The 18,838-nt window shown below is 42.2% G+C and overlaps 1 protein-coding gene across 4 annotated transcripts in view; it reads right to left on the bottom strand.

Moving 5' to 3' along the window:
- Ylpm1 (YLP motif containing 1) overlaps nucleotides 1–17,291 on the bottom strand; it is a 69,072-nt gene extending 51,781 nt beyond the window's left edge. The window contains exons 1-3 of one of the 4 annotated variants that reach the window (XM_090344486.1): nucleotides 16,284–17,291; nucleotides 1,928–2,164; nucleotides 16–195 (exon numbers count right to left, since the gene is read on the bottom strand). In XM_090344486.1, coding sequence (XP_090200612.1) covers nucleotides 16–195; nucleotides 1,928–2,164; nucleotides 16,284–17,156 — 1,290 coding nt within the window. In that variant the 5' untranslated portion in view covers nucleotides 17,157–17,291. The remainder of the gene's footprint in view (nucleotides 1–15; nucleotides 196–1,927; nucleotides 2,165–16,283) is intronic. The other 3 variants (XM_090344483.1, XM_090344487.1, XM_090344485.1) reach the window with 3 other exon arrangements.
- Between the last annotated feature and the right edge of the window lie 1,547 nt (nucleotides 17,292–18,838).

Genomic DNA, 18,838 nt, shown 5'->3' with positions numbered 1-18,838 from the left:
GATGCAAATACTTGCCTGTATATGCGGTGGCTGCTGTATAACTTGCTGGTACTGCTGTAGGATCTGCTGTAGCTGAGTGTGTTTCTGCATTATTCCCTGATATTGGAAGCCAACTCGATGCTGTTGGTGCTGCTGCCAATGTGCTGCTGCCGCCTGCAACTGTTTTAACCTGGCATCTTCTTCTGGATCCTCAGACTAAAGGTAAAAGAAGATACACTTTACCTCAGCCATAAAGCACCACCAAATTCCTATTTATAAATGCATTATATAGTTCCAGAATCTCTACACCTCAGTAGCCCTGAGAAAAACTAATATGTATCGTGTACACACACGTACACACACACACACACACACACACACACACAAATTTGTTTTTTTTAAAATGTGTACCAGTACTGGAGCTTGAACTCAGGGCCCATTTTCACTTGGCTTCTTCACCTAAGACTGGTGCTCTTCTTGAGCTGCACCTCTACTTCTGGCTTTTTATTGGGTAACAAGTCAAAGCTAGCTTCAAAGTTAAGATCTTCAGATCTCAGATTCTAAGTAGCAAGTTTAACACTAAACACCTAACCCTATATTGTTATCATGATGCTAATACAATGGAATTTATAAATTTCACAAACTTTCACTAGAGCATGAGTCTTATTCTTCTTAAATAAGCCAACAACTCCCCCAGAAAGTGAACCTACAATTATAGTCCTTTCCACTCTAAGGGAAAACCCTTTTTCTTTTCTTTTCTTGGTTACTTTTAGCAAAGGCCTACATGTAATCAGTATGATTCAATAAAGCTGGAAGAACAATGACTTTTGGCTACTGTAAGAGCATTGCCTGATCCAGTTACTATGCTACTAGTGATGAAGGTGATCATATTTAATGCTTTAATAGCTCTATAGACCTTTACAATTTAAATAGAGGCCCACTTGGCCTAAGAGAAAATTGAAGAACAGAGTCACAATTAGTAGGATCAGTGCCTGAACAGGTGACTCTAAAGTTGAAAGTTGGTGTGCCAGGAGTATAGCCTAGTGGTCGAGTGCTTGCCCAGCATGCATGGAGACTCAGGTTCGATTCTTCCATACCATATACATAAAAAAAAAAAAAAAGCCAGAAGTGGTTCAAGTGGTAGAGTTCAAGCCTTGAGAAAAACCCAAGGACAGATATCAGGCCCTGAGTTCAAGCCCCAGGACTTACAAAAAAAAAAAAAAAAAAAGGTGAAAGTTTTAACTACTGCCCTATGCTATTTTTATGAATATAACAAGACATGTCCCCTTTGTATAGATATGTATAGATACTCCATTTAGAAGAGTACTTAAGTCTTCACTCTCACTTAAAATTTCTGACAAGGAGCCAGGCCTGAATCCTAGTTATTCAGGAGGCTGAGATCTGAGGATCAAGGTTCAAAGTCAGCCCAGCACAAAACGACCTGAGACTCTTATCTCCAATTAACCTCTAGAAAATGGGAAGTGGGGCTTGGCTCCAGGGTAGGAAGGTAGCCTTGAGCTGAAGAGCTCAGGGAGAGTGCCCAGGCAGAATGCAAGCCCCATGACCCACCAAAAAATAAATCTGACAGGGCAGAAAACTGATCATCAAGAATAAAATTTTACACGTCACAGAACATTAAAATCGATCTATCTGATTTATTTTCCGGGTCATTCCTAGGGGTTGAAGTCAGGGCCTGGGTGCTATCCCTGAGCCTCTTTGTGCTCAAGGCTAGCAATCTACCACTTGGGCCACAGTGCCACTTCCAGTTTTTTTGGGATTTTTCTGCCCAGGGTGGCTTCAAACCACAATCCTCAGATTCCAGCCTCCTGAGCAGCTAGGATTACAGGTGTGAGCCACTGGTGTCTGACTTATATCTCCACTTATAACTGTACATAAATTAATCAGAAAAAAAGACACAAACCGGAATCACTTAATAAACACCAATTACCTGGGGTTCCTCAGGGGGGAGAGGAGGTGGTACCTCCTCATTTGGAGGCGGTAATGGCGGCTCATCAGATGAAAGAGGTTCTGAGACTTGACTAGTGGTAGGTACTGTAACTTCCTCTTTTACTGGTTCAGGTGCATCCTTTGCTATGGCAGGCCCTTTTTTGTGTCCCGGCAAATGTACTTTAGTCCTCTGCTGTAAACTAAGCAGGTGCTGTCGATACCAGTACTGCTGTTGTTCCTACAACAGAAACCATTCTTTAGAGTTTTAGTGGATACTATCTCTGCAAGTTGGTATTGATGGAGTTACAACTACGTGTGTTCATGTGTTTATAGCAAGTGAAAAGGAAGATGGATGGGTGGCTTATACCTGTAATCCTAGCTACTAAGGAGGTTGAGATCTGAGGATCTCAGTTCAGAGCCACCTCAAGCAGAAAAGTCTATGAGGCTCTTATTACCAGTTAGCCACTAAAAAGCCAGAAGTGAAGCTGTAGCCTTGAGAAAAACTCACGGACAGCTTGAGTTTTTGAACTCAAACCCTGAGTTCAAGCCTCAAGATCAGCACACACACACACACACATATGAAGCTGGACTGAAAAGGGCAAATTTATATGATGAATTAAAGCATACATCAAGTCAGCAAATCACTCTCAAAACATATGCTTTGAAAAATCTTCTTTCATTTCCTGAACAGGGAGCAAAAACTGTTTACCCATTTTTTCCACTTCGTCTTTATCCTGTTACACCAAAATAAATCTTTACTAACAATGTTTAAGAAGATACTTCTTGATCAAAGCTAGCACAGGAACTAAAGTCCATGAGACTTATTTCCAATTAACCACTAGAAAAGCTAAAGTGGCGCTGTGGCGCAAGGTGCAGGGCGGTAGCTCAGGGATAGTGCCCAGGCCCAGAGTTCAAGCCCCATGACCGACCAAAAAAAAAAAGATGCTTTTCAGCTGGGTGCCAGCAGCTAATGCCAGTTATCCTAGCTACTAGGAGGAGGAGATCTGAGGATCTTGGTTCAAAGCCAGGATAAGTCCATGAGACACTTATCTCCAATTAATCACCAGAAAACCAGAAATGGTGCTGTGATTCAAAGCGGTAGTAGGGCACTAGACTTGAGCTGAAGAGCTTAGGGACAGTGCCAAGGTCCAGAGTTCAAGCCCCACGAATGACAAAAAAGAAAGAAAAAGATGTTTCTCTGTAACCCTAGCTACTCAGGAGACTGAGACCTGAGGATTATGGTGCAAAGCCAGCCCAGGTTAGAAAGTCCACGAGACTCTTAGCTCCAATTAAAAAAAAAAAAAAAGCTGGAAGTGGTGCTGTGGGCTCAAGTAGTAGAGTGCAAGCTTCAAGCACAGAGGCTTAGGGAGAGAGCCCAGGCCCTGAGTTCAACTCCACAGAAATTTATAATAACCTTCTCTTTATGCCCTCACACTCCTACAACATGCTTCATTTTAATGTGTGCGCAAGTGCCCACGTATACACAGGCACTGACGATGACTGAATTCAAGCCCTCTCCCCTGGTGTGCTTGCTTAGTAAAGTCTACCACATAGGCCACACCTCCAGCACAGATCTGTGTTGCTTGCTTTAGAGATGAAAGTTTTGAGAATATTTCAATCCAGGTTTACTTTGAACCACGGTCCCTGAGAACATTGCTTGTATGGGCTGGGAGACTAGTGGTAGAGTGCTTGCCTAGCATGCACAAAACCCTGGGTTCAATTTCTTAGTACCACATACACAGAAAAAGCCAGAGGTGGTGCTGTGGCTCAAGTGGTAGAGGTCTACCCTTGAGAAACCCCAAGGCTCGGAGTTCAAGCCCCAAGACTTGGGGGAAAAAAAAGATTGCTTCTCTGAGCCATTTGCATTAGCATTATTTATTTCTTTTTTGAGATACAGGATTTGAACTCAGGGCCTTCTGCTTGTTAAGCTGAACCACGTCTCCAGCCCTACCTCCTTCTTTAAAATGCTCATTGTATAATTAGTGTGCGCACACACACACACACACACACACACACACACACACCCCTACATGAGATACGCTATGTTTTAAAATACTTTTACTTGGACTAGGGGCATGGCTCAAGTGGTTAAGTATTTGCCCAGCAAGTAAGAAGTCCTGAGTTCAATTCCCAGTACCACAAGTAAATACATAGTTTCCTATTTATTTCTGAAGTATCAGGGTTTTTGTTGTTGTTGTTGTTGGTTGTGAGGCTTGAACTCTGGGCCTGGGCTAGTTTTCAGCTAGCACTCTACCACTTAAGCCACAGTGCCACTTCCAAGAATCAGTTTTACTTTCAAAACCATACTGTAGCTTAATTGTCTAAAAAAGTATTATTCTATGATTCCATCTTTAAAATCTATAAACAGAAGTTCAATATGGAAAAATATGTATAAAGTATACTCAGTGCTCATTATTCATAAATTCTACCAAACTGCAACTTGGGATACTTGTTTATGTTTATGCTGAGCTTCCCTAGTCATTCACAAACATGTGGAAGACAGTGAAAAAGCTGAGTGGCCTCCTGCATTCATTCCCAGATAAGGGTAATAAATTGATGCTGTATCTTCTAGTTTCAGCTCCCAACCTCTTGAAAAGTATCCTATTCATAGTCTATTTAGTGTCACATTTTTTCAAATTTTTGTGCTTTCTGCTGGTTATTTTGCTGTTTCAAATCGCTCCCCCCCCACCCCAAGCATAGCTGAAGTGGTCTGGCATTCCTAGAGTAAAAGGCAGTGATAAACACCTTATAGAAAAAAAAACACATTTGTAAACTTCACTCTGATAAGTGGTCATAGTACTTTTGGCCATGAAATTATGCTAATAAACCAGCAATATATATAAAATCCAGTATCGTCAAATCAAAAATACATAAAAAGGTTATGTATTAACCAATTAATGAAAATATGATCTGAATTTCTGATTCACTTTATAACTTCCCAACGAACAAAGGTTCCAGAGTCACTAATTCAGTATTTGTGACTTTAAACATAAATACTTCAAAGAAAATCAATCGTACAAATAAGCAATAACTAATTAAATCTCATCACTCAAGACTATAAAGGGATCACAACACTAAAATATTCACTACAAATGGAGTGAAATATGGTGGTACACACTTAAAACCCCACTTTCTCAGGAGGCTGAGGCAGGAGGATTATGAATTTGAGAATAGACTGGTCTACAGCATGAGAGCCTGTCTCAAGGAAAAATTAAAAAAAAAAAAATTTCCCTGGGCATTGGATCAAGTTTGGAGACCAGCATAGACAGAAAAGTAAATGAGACTGTAATCACAGAAAAAGCTACAAGTGGTGCTATGGCTCAAATGGTAGCTCAGGGACAGCATCCAGGCCCAGAGTTCAAGCTCCAGGACGGAAAAAAAAAAAAGAAAAAGAAAAAGATAAAGTTCCCATCAAGGGAGGATGCACGGAAGGCATTATGAGGAACAAGCCCTCATTACACACTGAATCTGTCTCCCTGGTCCAGAACTTCCGGTGATAAACAGTATGATGCAATATTCTTCAAATGCTGGGCAACGAAAGCAATGTGCTATGCCCCCAAGCAATCATATGATCAAAAGGCACTCCATCTCAGGTAAAGAAATATAAAAGCATGCAGAGAATATCTTGCAATGAAGGTCTGCATGGACAGCTAAGTCTGAGGGAAAACGGGGACAAGAAAAGTCCTCCAGTACTTCCATTCTAAGGACAAGACCAGCCCATTAGTAAAGGAATCAAGAAGACACTGTAACTAAAAGTAACATTACAATGAAAATGTAAATCCAACTGAAATTTTTGGTGCCAGTCCTGAGGTTTGAACTGTCCTTGAGCTTTTTTGTTGTTCCTCTATTGTTCTACCACGAGCTACAGCTCCAGTTCCAGTTTCGTTTGTTAGTTTGTTTAAGTAGTTTACTGGTGTTTCAGTAGTTTACTGGAGATAAGTGTTTGTGTCATTGACTTTCCTGTTCAGGCTGGCTTCAAAGTATGATTCTCAGATCTCAGTTTCCTGAGTAGTTAGCAGTTACAGGCATAAGCATTCAGTGCAGGCCCATTCAACTAGCTTGACCTCTATCTCAAACTAATAACCCAATAAAAAGAAGTTCATTCTGCTGGAAGGATGACTCAAGAAGTAGAGTGATTGCTTGTGTTAGCAAGGTAAAGGCTAAAAGTTCAAACTTAGGTAACACACACACACACGCACAATAATTATGGACTAGACATAGGCCAAACGATAGAGGGCTTGCCTAGAGATAGTTGGCCTCAATATCTAGTTTGTCTATATACTATGTTCAGTATTCAATAAAAAGTTGAGATTCAGTTAAAATAGAAAAAAAGCCACTATTAAAACATGAATCAAACAACAGAACCAAATGCACAGGTAAGAAAAATATTATTAAGTTTTAGACTTGTCATTTAAAATATGATGTAAACATCAGCCATATAATTAACCATTGTTGTTCTTAAGGTACTATGTTATCTCTCATCACTTCTACTGTCCTTTGGTTATCTCATATTGTTATACTATCTCACTTTGTTATCTGATATATCGGATATAATTGTATTTGGTTATCTGAAATTGGATAGGGAATGGGGGAAAACAAGATGATGGGTGGGGGAGGGGGGAAGGGAAATGGGGACCATGACATGTGAAAGGGTATCAATGCATGGGAATTAAGGCACCTTCTATCTGGCAAATATCATGTAACCCTTCTATTAATTACAATAAAAAATATATATTAAAAAAAGTTTTAGAAGGGTTTTTATTCAATATAGTCAAGAATCTAGTACAAAAGAATAACAGATGTGGAATTTTAGAGAAAAGTGGGGGAGGGGAGTGGGAAGAAAACATGGGAAGGGGTAACAATGTTCAAGAAGTAATGTACTCACTACCTGATGAATGAGACCATTACACACCCCTCTATACATCACTCTGACAATACCATTACATTTTTTAAAAAGACAAAGATGGAAACGTTAACTGAAATGGAAATATGAACACATTATCAAAGACAACTATTTCAACAGGTTAAATACTGATTCAGCAAAACAAAACAAAAGACTCAGTGGACTCGTAGATCGAATTAGAAAAACTGAAACATGAAAAACTAATGAATAAGGTTTTGTGACACTGCACTTCAATCATATTCATCCCCATCACTTTCGCTTCTCCCCTTTCTCCCTCCTAGCCACTTCCCTACTTCTCTGCAGCATTTTTGAAGCCCTTCAAATGAATAATAATGACTTCAGAAATATCCTCAATGGTGCTGAGACATTTTAGAAAAAAGTTGTGGCAGAACTTGCGAGTAAAGACAGGCCAGGAGCCATTTTGTTGTTGGTAGTAGTGGTCGTGGTCAACAGGGCCTGGGCACTGTCCCTGAGTGGTAGAGCGAGCCTTCTACCACTGGAGTCACAGTACTACTTCTGGTTTTCTGGTGGTTAACTGGAGATAAATGTCTCATGGAGACTTTTCTGCCTGGGCTGGCTTCAAACCGCAAATCGCAGCCTCCTAAGTAGTTAGGATTAAAGGCATAAGCCACTTCTGAAAGTCTCATCATAGCAGGGATGCCAGTGAGGGAAAATTGTAGAATATCACATTTTTTTTTTAAGACTGAGTAAAGACATAAAAACATAAGACATAAAGAATTTAAGAACTATTTGACATACGAACAAGGACTTTTCAGGAAGCACTTAGTGCCCACTTGCTAGTAGCACAGCAATGAACTAGGTTAGTAAAATGATTTTCCAAGTAGAGAAATGTAAAGAAGGGTGAATGTGTATAACAATTAAAAGATTAATTTGGGAGGCTACCTTCCCAATCCATGTTGATTATTACAAATGCCTATACTGAATGTTCCATGTCTATATCTTAAAGCAAGCAGAGAAAAATAAAATAATTGAGTCATTAGAAATTTAAATATTTTTGAGGCTCATATTCTAGTCTAGGGCTACCAGGTAAATTTAGTCTCCATTTTTTTTTTTTTTTTTTGCCAGTCCTGAGCTTGGGCTCAGGGCCTGAGCACTGTCCCTGGATTTTCTCAAAGCTAGGGCTCTACCACTTGAGCCATAGCACCACTTCTGACTTTCTGCTATGTATGTGGTACCAAGGAATCAAACCTGGGTCTTTGTGCAGGCTAGGCAAGCACTCTACCACTAGGCCAAACTCCTGGCCCTAGTCTCCATTTTAAAAAGAATAAAAATGCTGCTTTACTGCCTCTTCCTCCAGCTCTTGCCCTCATTCTCCCTTAATCCTTTTCAATCACAAACTTCTAGAAAGAGTTGTCTATACTCACCATCCCCATCCTCACCTTCCATCACTCCTCAAATCAATGCAATATGGCTTCAGTCACTATGAAACTGCTCCTGCCAAGGTCAACAATAATCTACATGTCAGTAAGTACAAAAGATAACTCAATTCTCATCTTGCTTGACCTTTCAGCAGTACCAGAAACAGCTGACCACTCCCTACTCCTAGATTTCACCCACTGTGCCCCTGCATTATCATGATTCTACACCAATTTAATTTGGCCTTTCTTCCATTGGTTTCCTTATATGCTGCTATTCTGTGAGGCTAAAAGCCATGTCCTTGGTTCTTAACCTACCACATTCCTCAGAAGAGCTCATGTATTTCAGTATCTTTAATAATACTTTTTATATTAATGAGTTACCAGATGTGGCTTCCATACTTCAGACTTCCCATCTGATTTCCAAATGGACCTTTCTACTTGGGATCTATACCCTAAGCTTAATATGTCTAAAACCTAACTCATCTATCACTTTCTCCTTATCTTCAGACTTTTTCCGGTTCCTTCCATAGGTTTTCCTATTTTCTAAAGGCACTTACTAATCACTCATCAGATCCTAAACTGAGGATCTTTCTTTCTTTTTTTTTTTTTGGTCGGGTCATGGGACTTGAACTCTGGACCTGAGTGTTGTCCCTGAGCTCTTTAGCTCAAGGCTACTGCCCTACCCCTTGAGCTACAAGCACCACAGTCTCACAGACTTTAGTGCCCAGGCTGGCTTTGAACCTCAGATCTCAGTCTCCTGAGTAGCTAGGACTGCAGGCATGAGCCACTGCACCTGGCTTAGGATCTTTCTTTAATATCTCTCTTGTCACAACTAGTTATCTCCAACAGGCACCACAGCTAAATATTCCTACAGTCTTTTCTACTTTTCTCAATCTCCATGGTCACAGTCTGTCCAAGTCCAAACCACTATTATTTCTTACCTGAAGCAGGCTTTTTTTTTTTTTTTAAACTTTTTAATTCCACTCTCCACACTACAAGCAAAGCGAACTTTAATACCAATCTGGGTCTGTTGATGTATTCCACTGGTACAGTGCTTGCCTAGCACGTGGGAGGCTCTAAATTCAATATCTAGAACCACAAAAATAAAGCTAATCTATCACATTTGCCTTTGGGAAATCCTCTAATGGCTTCCCACTGACTTTAGGGGGAAAAAAAAATCTTCTTTGTTATATGTTTTTCTTTTTTCTTTTTGTCTTATTCATTTTATCTGTCTTTAGGAGAATAAGGGGGTGGAGCACAAAAATGGAAGGACAAAGGATGAAGAAAAGTAGCAGTGGTATTCACTAGATACCATGTTGCAAATGAACTATACAACTTATGGTTAGGGAAGACGACAGAAAAACTGGGAAAGAGGTAAAGTAGGGCTGACATTATCCAATAAGAAATGTACTCATAACTCAGTGCTGGTGTTTCACGCCTGTAATACTAGCTACTCAGGAGGCTGAGATCTGAGGCTTGTAGTTCAAAGTCTGGTGGGTTAATCTCCAATTAACCACCAGAAAACCAGAAGTAACTTGGTAGCTCAAAGAGGTACAGTGTTAGCCTTGAGCAAAAAAGCTCAAGAAGGAAGTGGCTCAAGTGGTGCAATGTTAGCCTTGAACTAAGGAGCTCAGGGGCAACACCCAGGCCCAGAGTTCAAGACTAACCAACAAAAAACAAAAAAAAGCTCAGGAACAGTACCCAGCTCCCTAGTTCAAATACCACAACCGACTAATAAAAGAAAAAAAAATGTATTCATTACTTGACTTATGAAGCTGTAACCCATCTATCACCTTCAGAATGACAATATAAATAGGTGAACAAATATTTTGAATATCAAAAAGAAGCGGCCGGGCATTTGGCCAAGTCGTAGAGTGCTTGCCTGGCATGAACACACGAAGACCAGGGTTTGACATCTCGGTACCACTTACATAAAAAGCCAGGGAAACCAACCTGGGTGCCAGGGGTTCACATCTGTAATCCTAGCTACTCAGGAACCTGAGATCTGAGGACTGTGGTTCAAAGCCAGCCCAGGGAGGGAAGTCAAAATGTTTTTTTTTGTTTGTTTGTTTTTTGAGACAGGGCCTTGCTCTGTAGTACAGGCTGACTTTGAATTTCTGATCTACTTATCCCAGCATCCCATGCTGTGATTATATGTATGTACAACCATCCCAGGCTCAAGAAATTATTTTTCATATGACCAAACAATACCAAAAAATCTGAATGGATTAGTCATCAGATGATTCCTAGAAAGCAATACTAATTTCTTAGGTACAACAATGCACTTTGCTAAGAAAACATTTTTGTTGTTGGTTGAACTGAGGGCCTGGGTGCTATCTCTGAGTTTTTTCATTCAAGGCTAACACTCTACCACTCTGAGCCCCTTGAGGCTTTCTGGTAATTAATTGAAGAGTCTCATGACTTTTGTGCCTGGGCTGGCTTTGAACTGAAACCTGAATAGCTAGGATTACAGGTGTGAGCCACCAGCGCCAGCTAAGAAAACATTTTTTTAATGGGATTTGAACTCAGGGCCTCTCTTTCTAGGCAAGTACTCTACCACCTGAGCCATTTGCCAGCCCTAAAGAACCTATTATGATGTACCTAAATAAGAACATAAGGATTAACCAGACACTGATGGCTCACACTATTCAAGAGGCTGAAACCTGGAGGGTTGAGATTTGATGCCAGTGATAACAGACAGAAAAGTCTGGAAACGCCATGTCTAACCAGTACAAAGCTAGGCTGGAATCATGGGCCAAATGGTAAAAATGCTAGCTGCGAGCAAACAAGCCAAAGCAAAAGAAAGGCTCTGAGTTCAAGCTGAGTATGACAAAAAAGAAAAAGAAAAAACAAGAAGGAATGAAGGTAAGAAGGGATGAGGTGTATAATGTACCATACGCTTGTTATTCCAGCTACAAAGAAAGTATCACAGCCCAGGCCAGAGTTGATTTGAAAATAACAAAAAGAAAAAAGTACTGGGAGTGGGCCGGGAGTTTGGCCTAGTGGTTAAAGTGCTTGCCTAGCATGCATGAAGACCCGGGTTCGATTCCTCGGTACCTTATATAGAAAAAAGCCGGAAGTGGTGCTGAGGCTCAAGTGGTAGAGCTCTAGCCTTGAGAAAGTCCAAGGACAGTGCTCAGGCCCTGAGCTCAAGTCCAGGACTGGCAAAAAAAAAAAACAAAAACAAAAATACAGTACCAAGGAAAGGGAGAGGAAAGATGACAGGATACAAGGATGAAGGGCATGCACAAGGTCCTAGGTGTGCCTGCTAAGCACACAAAAAGAAAGAGAGAGAGAGAACCAACAAAACATTTCAGTAGCAACAATAAAGATTGCCTAGACAAAGTTTTTAATAAAATGGCAAAATGTTTTATTTGTAAAGTAGGGTCTCACTTGTATTCCCCTGGCTGGCATGGGCTGAGATTCTCATACTTGTGCTTTCCTGTAGCTGAGATAACAGGTGTACACCACCATAACCTGAGATGGAGTCTCACCAATTTCTTTTTGTCCCGAGTGGCCTCAATTCAGGATTCCCTCATCTGTAGCTAGGATTATAGGCTTGAGCCATCACAGGCAACACATGGCAAAATCTTAAGAGCTACTGAAAAATGAATGATGGATTTCATAACATTTTCTCTATTTCGTATGTTTTAAAAAAAAGTTTCTCAGCCTCAGCACTATAAACATTTGTGACTGTATAATTTCTTGTGTGGGAGGCTTATCAATATCTCCTGCCCACTAGAAGCTACTTCTATATGCCCAGCTGAGACAGTAAAATATTTTCAAACATTGACAAATATGCCCTGAAAGACACAAACTGACCTCAATTGGGAACCACATATCTAAGTTTCTCTTACTCTCTTCTTATCTTACACTATTGAGTGTGATGAAAAATTTGCAACAAGGCTGGGTGCCAGTAGCTCACACCTGTAATCCTAACTACTCAGGAGGCTGAGACCTGGGTATTTCAGTTCAAAGCCAGCCCAGGCACTAAAATCTATGAGACTCTTACCTCCAATTAACCACTAGAAAACAGGAAGTGGTGTTATGGCTCAAGTGGTAGAGCAGTAGCTTTGAGCTGAAGAGCTCAGGGACAGCACCCAGGCCAAGTTTCAAGTTCCACAACCGAACAAAAAAAAGGTGGAGGGAAGGGGACGGGAGTTTGGTATAATGGTAGAGTACTTGCCTAGCATTCACAAAGACCCTGGTTTAACTCCTTGGTGCCACATACTTAGAAAAAGCAGCAAATGGTGCTGTAGCTCAAGTGGTAGAGCCTTAGCCTTGAAAAAGCTCAAGGACAGTGCCCAGGCCCTGAGTTCAAGCCCTAGAAATGGCAGAAAAAAAAAAAAAAGTAACAAATGTCCTAAAGAATATCCCACGTTCTTGTGGTTCATCTGCTATCTCATGCTATCATTCAACTTGTATCTCTGTCTTAATTCTTTTCTTATTTTGTGAGTTAGATGTTAATTTTAATACTTTCACAGATTTAGATGGAAGTTCTGCCTTTTCTTGGCAAGTGTAGTGCAGAGGTGGTGAACAGTGTCCCATCGTGAGACACTTACACCTGATTATCCCACAGTTCCTATTCAGATGGTGACAGTCAGGACCTCCTCTTTTGTAAAACTTCCTATCAGTCTTGCATGTAATGTCTTATGCAGTGATTCCATTGATGGTCTTTTATGTCAATAAATTATTTCTCTAGTTTACCATAAGATTCCCCCCCCCCGCCATTTCTTCCCCACTTAATATAGAATGCTATAAAGAAAAACTTTCATTTATTAACTAGTGCTGTTTGATAAGAAATACAATTAGGAACGCCAGGATAAATACTTGCTGTTTTCTCTTCTGTTTTTTGCTTGTTTGTTTTCTGAGTAGGCTTTGAAATCTTTATTTATTTATTTTTGTGCAGATACTGGGGCTTGAACTCAGGGCCTTTCCCTGAGCTGAGGTAGCACTCTACCATTTGATCCACAGCACCACTAATGCTTTGTCCTGCACAGGCTGGCTTTGAGCTGTGAGCCTCAGATCTCAGTTTCCTCAGTGACTAGAATTACAGGCAAGAGCCACCAGCACCCAGTGAGCTTTATTATTTTTATTTATTTATTTTGTGGGTCATGGGGTTTGAAGTTGGCCTGGGCACTGTCCCTGAGCTCTTTAACTCAAGGCAACCACCTTACCCTCGAAGCAAATGCCCTACCCTTGAACCAAGGGCCACTTCCCATTTTCTAGAGGTTAATTGGAGATAAGAGTCTCAAGTCCTTTTGTGCCTAGGCTGGCTTTGAACCTTGATCTTCAGACCTCAGCTTCCTGAGTAGCTAGGATTGCAGGCGTGAGCCACAGCGCCTGGCTAAGCTATGAGCTTCCTAATCTGGGTCTTGTACTCAAGGAGTTTATGATCACTAGACAGGCCCTCCACCACTTGACCCAAGCCTTCAGCTATATTTCACTCTATTGTTTCAGATGAGATCTTACCTTTCTGCCTGGGCCAGCCTTAAATTAGGATTCCCCTACCTGTTTCTCTTGCATAGCTGAGATTGTTGTATTTATAGTACCTTAGCTAGGCTTTAGCATATACATGATGGACAAAAAAAATAGTATATAGAAGAGTTGTCAAAGATTGGCACTGGCATAAAGAAGTATTTATAATCTAGCAAACAAAAGTATGCTAAGTCTAGAGTTGTCAAACTCTTGAATCTTACTCAACAAGTACTCAAGTAAAACGAAGGCACAGGTTGTAAGCACTGTCCTCAGTGCTGTTGAGAATTTAAAAAAAGAAAAAAAAGATAAGCAGTCTTTGTCGGCAGGACACTTGAAATATGAAGACCAGAAACAAATCAAGTGGGTAAACACAGGCATAGCTTCACAAAGACCCTCATATGTGAGAAGCGCATTGAAAGCCACACAACTCTTAAGAAGAAAGAGAAGGCTGAGGAAGTTCGGTTGAACTCTGGAGAAAGGTAAGAAAGCCATAGGCCTATGAGGCCCTTTGTAATCTGGCCTATGCAGAGCCTTCAGGCCTAATCTCCTATTACTTTGTTTCAAAGCAAAGAATTAGAGGCACTGAATATTAAAAGCACAGAAAAACATTAATGTAATGAATGTAAAAGCAATAAAACAAATATAGTGTTCATAGCTTTCTACTATGGCCAATCTGACACATATCCTCAAACAAAAAAAAGTAAAAAAACACAATTCATTTGTTAATCTACAAGGCAAAAAAAAAAGTCTAGTAGAGGTTAAGGACATAAATATCATAGTTTGGCTTGAACTAACTCTGAAAAGATTGGAAACTCAAAACCTACTGGAAACTTCAGGGTGAAAGGAAAAAGAACAGAAATTCTATCTCTATAATAGAGCAATCAAAAAAATGGAGGTGTGGCTCAAGTGGTAGAACACCAACTTAGGGGGTGGAGTGAGCTAGGTAAGAACTAGAGGACAGTATTGGTACATAGGTATGCTCTTATGGGCTCATACACACAAACATACACACACACACACACACACACACACACACACACACAAAGCCAAATATAGTAAGAGTGATTTGGTGGAAATAACTTCGGTAGGTAGTTACATTTGGTCTAAGCCCAGAGAATTATTTATCCTGTTTTATCCCTGTTTCCTTCTTATGACATGCCAAGCTTCATTCCATAATACAACATGTTACTGTTCTTGATTTCTAATACCAAACCACTTTAAAATCAACTATTGCATATCTCTATCTTTTGAAAATCTCTTATATGTAAATCTGAAATTGTATATCAAGAAGACTGTCTTTTCCCTAGATTCACTGTCTAGATTGAGGTATCATAACCAACAACTGACAGATTGATTCACTTGATTGATGGAAGTGTGAGAAAGAAGCTCAGGTTGACCTCAAACTCACAATCCTCCTGCCTTGAACTCTGGAGTACTAGGATTACATGGGTGCCCCACCATGTCCAGCTTCTATTCTACTTTACTTCCACCTCTAGGAGAGAAGGTATGAATTCCTACAAAGGAATTCATTTATTCCTTTGAAGCTTTGTCCTGTGGGAAGGAGCTCTCCACACAGATGTTTTGGAGGGATGGCTCTCAAGAAGGGCTATCACAAAACTTTTTTTTTTTTAGCCATAGCCAAATATTTTGAATAAATGGTAACAATGGAATATAGAAAACAGATCATGTCTTAAAATTAGCTTTAAGGCTGGAAGTTTGGCCTAATGGCACAGTGCTTGCCTAGCATGCATGAAGACCTGGGTTTGATTCCTTGGTACCACATAGGCACAGTGCTTGCCTAGCATGCACGAAGACCTGGGTTCGATTCCATGGTACCACATACATAGAAAAAAGCCAGAAGTGGTGCTGTGGCTCAAGAGCTCTAGCCTTGAGAAAGCCCAAGGACAGTGTTCAGGCCCTGAGTACAAGCCCCAGGACTGGTTTAAAAAAAAAAAAAATTAGCTTCAAGTAATGTAAGAGCACATGAGAGTCAATTTGTAAAATAGGTAAATATACCCATAAAGGATCAAATGTCTATAAAGAACTAAGCATAATTAAGGTGTTTCTGGTAAGACAAGTATCTAATCATTCATTTCTGAGAAAGTTTAATCCAGAAAGCTGACAGATACTCCTGGCCCAATGGGGTGTATGTGTGCACAGAATTATTTTATTTTGGTAGTACTAGAGGTTTGGACTCAGGTTTCTTGATTGTTAGGCAGGCAGGCATTCTCGGATTGAGCCATGCCTCCAGCCCTCTAAATAAAGTCAATTGGTCATAAGGTTTACATCTACTTATGTCAGTCCTTTAAGAAGCTTTTTTATGCTGCCTCTCAAAAGGTTAAAAATTTAAGACAGGCTCTTTGCAATAAAATGTAGGAGGCTGGTCCAAGGAAACCAGGGCATCTATCTAAGAAGCAACTCCTGAGTCACCCCACTTCTCCATGGTGTCTACAAACATCTTCAATACTGTTTTTAAAGGCAGTCAGGTCCAGCCTCCTAAGGAGACCTTGTTGGAATTAGGCTAGACACTAGTTTAAGTCCAAAGGCCTGCTTACTTAGGACTTCTAGGTGAAAGAAGCTTTGAAGATCTTTCTTACCTGTGGAGTCATGGTAGAGGGATCTGGCTCAGGAGCAGTTTGCTGTTCAGCACTCTTGTTCTTGGCCCCACTCTCCAAAGGCTCTTGCTGGACAGTTGTCTTACTCCCAGGAGGGACGGAGGGTGGAGGTGGTAGTAGCTGGGATTTAGAGTGGCTCTGGGAGGGGCGGGAAGGCGATGCCTGAGAAGGGGGTAAATAGGTCTGGGAATGGCTCAGAAAAGATTGCGAGGAGGACGAGGAGGAAGAGTAAGTAGGGGTGGGCGCGAGGTAGGTCTGGCAAGGTGGGGACTGGGAAGGGGATGGCTGAGCGGGAGGCAGGTAGGGCTGAGACGAGGACGGGGGGTAAAACGAGGGTGGTGGCTGAGGTGGGGGCATGAACGACTGAGCGGGGGGCATATACGACCCGGGCGGTACAGGGGGAGATTCGGGAGGGGAATCCAGCTCCATTGGAACCAAACCAGGAGGCCCATCTCGTTGGTGGTGGAGCATCTGGTGTTTGTACTGCTGCTGCTTCTGATAGCTGAGGACGGGCCCGGGTGGCGGGGGCATCGGCGGCGGCGGGGGCTGCCAGTCTCCATAGCCGCCCCCGGGCATCACCGGCGGGGGCGGCATCGGGGGCGGAGGGAGGTGGTGGGGCTGGAGCACGCACTGCATCTGCTTCTGGTGCATCTGCTGCAGCTGCTGGAGCTGCGCCAGGTGCTGCTCTCGGAAGCTCAAGAAGCCGGACGAGGAGGGGGCTGCGGTAGCCGTCGAATTCGGGTACCCCGGCCCCGGAGAGGCCTCAGGAAGCGCCACCGGCGGCGGCGGCGGCGGCGGGATCGACGGCTGTGGATAGTGGTTGTTCCCGCCATACCGGGCCCAATTCGGGTACATCTCGGAAAAGAAGGCGCAGAGCTCGTCCTGGCGCCGTTACTCGTCGCAACCGACCTCCAAGGAGTCCCGGCAGCGACGGCGATAGCCGGAACTCGCGGCGCCTACAGGCCACGGAACGTGTAAACGGAGCGCGCCAGTGCGCCGGCGCTACCGAACAGGGCCCGCGACCGGGAAGGCGGGGACCGCACGGAGACGACTACGCCTGCGCAGTACCACCGAGACGAGAACAAAGGCGAGATAGAGTGGCCGCGAGCTTGGCGACTCGCGGCTGCCCTCTTCCGTCAGGTTTGGGGATTCTAGGCAAGGGGTGGAGTGGTCTCGTGGAGCTCAGAAACCATAGAGTATCACAGCCAAAAGGGGTGGTAGACATCCTATTGCTGCTCGGGTTCATTTTTGAAGAGTGGGGGGGCGGGGAGGGGAAGGAAATCATTCCATTTACGAGCTCAACAACAAACCCCACAGAGCAACAAGGAATAACCTAAAAAGTACATACTAGGTCAAGTGCAGTCGCCCCCGCCTGTTATCCTAGCTCTTCAGGAGACTGAGATCTGAGGATCGCAGATCAAAGCCAGCCCAGGCACTAAAGAACATGAGACTATGACCTCCAATTAATCACTAGAAAACCGGAAGTAGCGCTGTAGCTCCAGGGGTAGAGCACTAGCCTTGAGCTGAAGAACTCAGGGAACACATCCAGGCCCAGGGGTAGGCCGGTACCTTTCAGCTCAAGGACAGCCCAGGCCCAGAGTTCAAGCCCCATGACCCTCAAAAAAAAAAAAAAAATACATACATACCAATTACATGAAGAAAACTGAGAAGATCATGCCTGAGGAGAAAATTAGATTTGACATAGCAGAGAGGTTTGTCATAGTCCTGCATGAAGAGAGGAGAAATCGTAAAGATTTCAGTTCTTCCCAAATTGAGTAGTCAACTCATTCTACCCAAAAGTCCAATTAGGCACAAAGCTGTGAGAAGTGGAAATGTATTTTGAATTTAGATATCAAGACCACTTCAAATTCCTATGAAAGAAGAGAAAGAGAATTGTTTAGAATTTCTCAGCACATTAAAAAGAAAAAAAAAAAATAGGGCCGGGAATTTGGCCTAGTGGTAGAGTGCTTGCGTAGCATGCAAAAAGGCCAGGATTCGATTCCTTGGTACCACATTCAAAGAACAAAGGTGGAAGTGGTACTGTGGCTCAAGTGGTAGAGCTCTAGCCTTGAGAAAAGTCCAAGGACAGTGCTCAGGCCCTGAGTTCAAGCCCCATGACTGGTAAAGAAAAAAGAAAAAAAAAAAACTATGTTGTGAAGGTCTCCTTAGAACTAAAGCAAACATGGGGAAAAAGTACAGATTGTGTAGAAGCCAGGCACTGGTGGCTCAAGCCTATAATCCGAACTACTCAAGGATCTCAGTTCAAAGCCAAGCCCAGGCAGGAAAATCCGTGGGAGTTTTACCTCCAACTACGTACCAGAAAATCGGACGTTGTAGAGTGCTAGCCTTGAGCACAAAATCTCAGGGACAGTGCCCAGACCCTGAGTTCAAACCCCACAACTGACCCCCCCAAAAAGCATTTCAAAATGCCTTTGGCTTGAATGAATTATTAAAAGACCAAAGGTGGGACTGGGAATATGGCTTAGTGGTAGAGTGATTGCCTAACACACATGAAGCCCGGGGTTCAATTCCTCAAT

This window comes from Megascapheus bottae, chromosome 14 (genome assembly GCF_031878675.1).
Source record: "Megascapheus bottae isolate mThoBot1 chromosome 14, mThoBot2.hap1, whole genome shotgun sequence".
NCBI lineage: Eukaryota > Metazoa > Chordata > Mammalia > Rodentia > Geomyidae > Megascapheus > Megascapheus bottae.
This window is presented reverse-complemented; position numbering and strand designations above follow the sequence as displayed.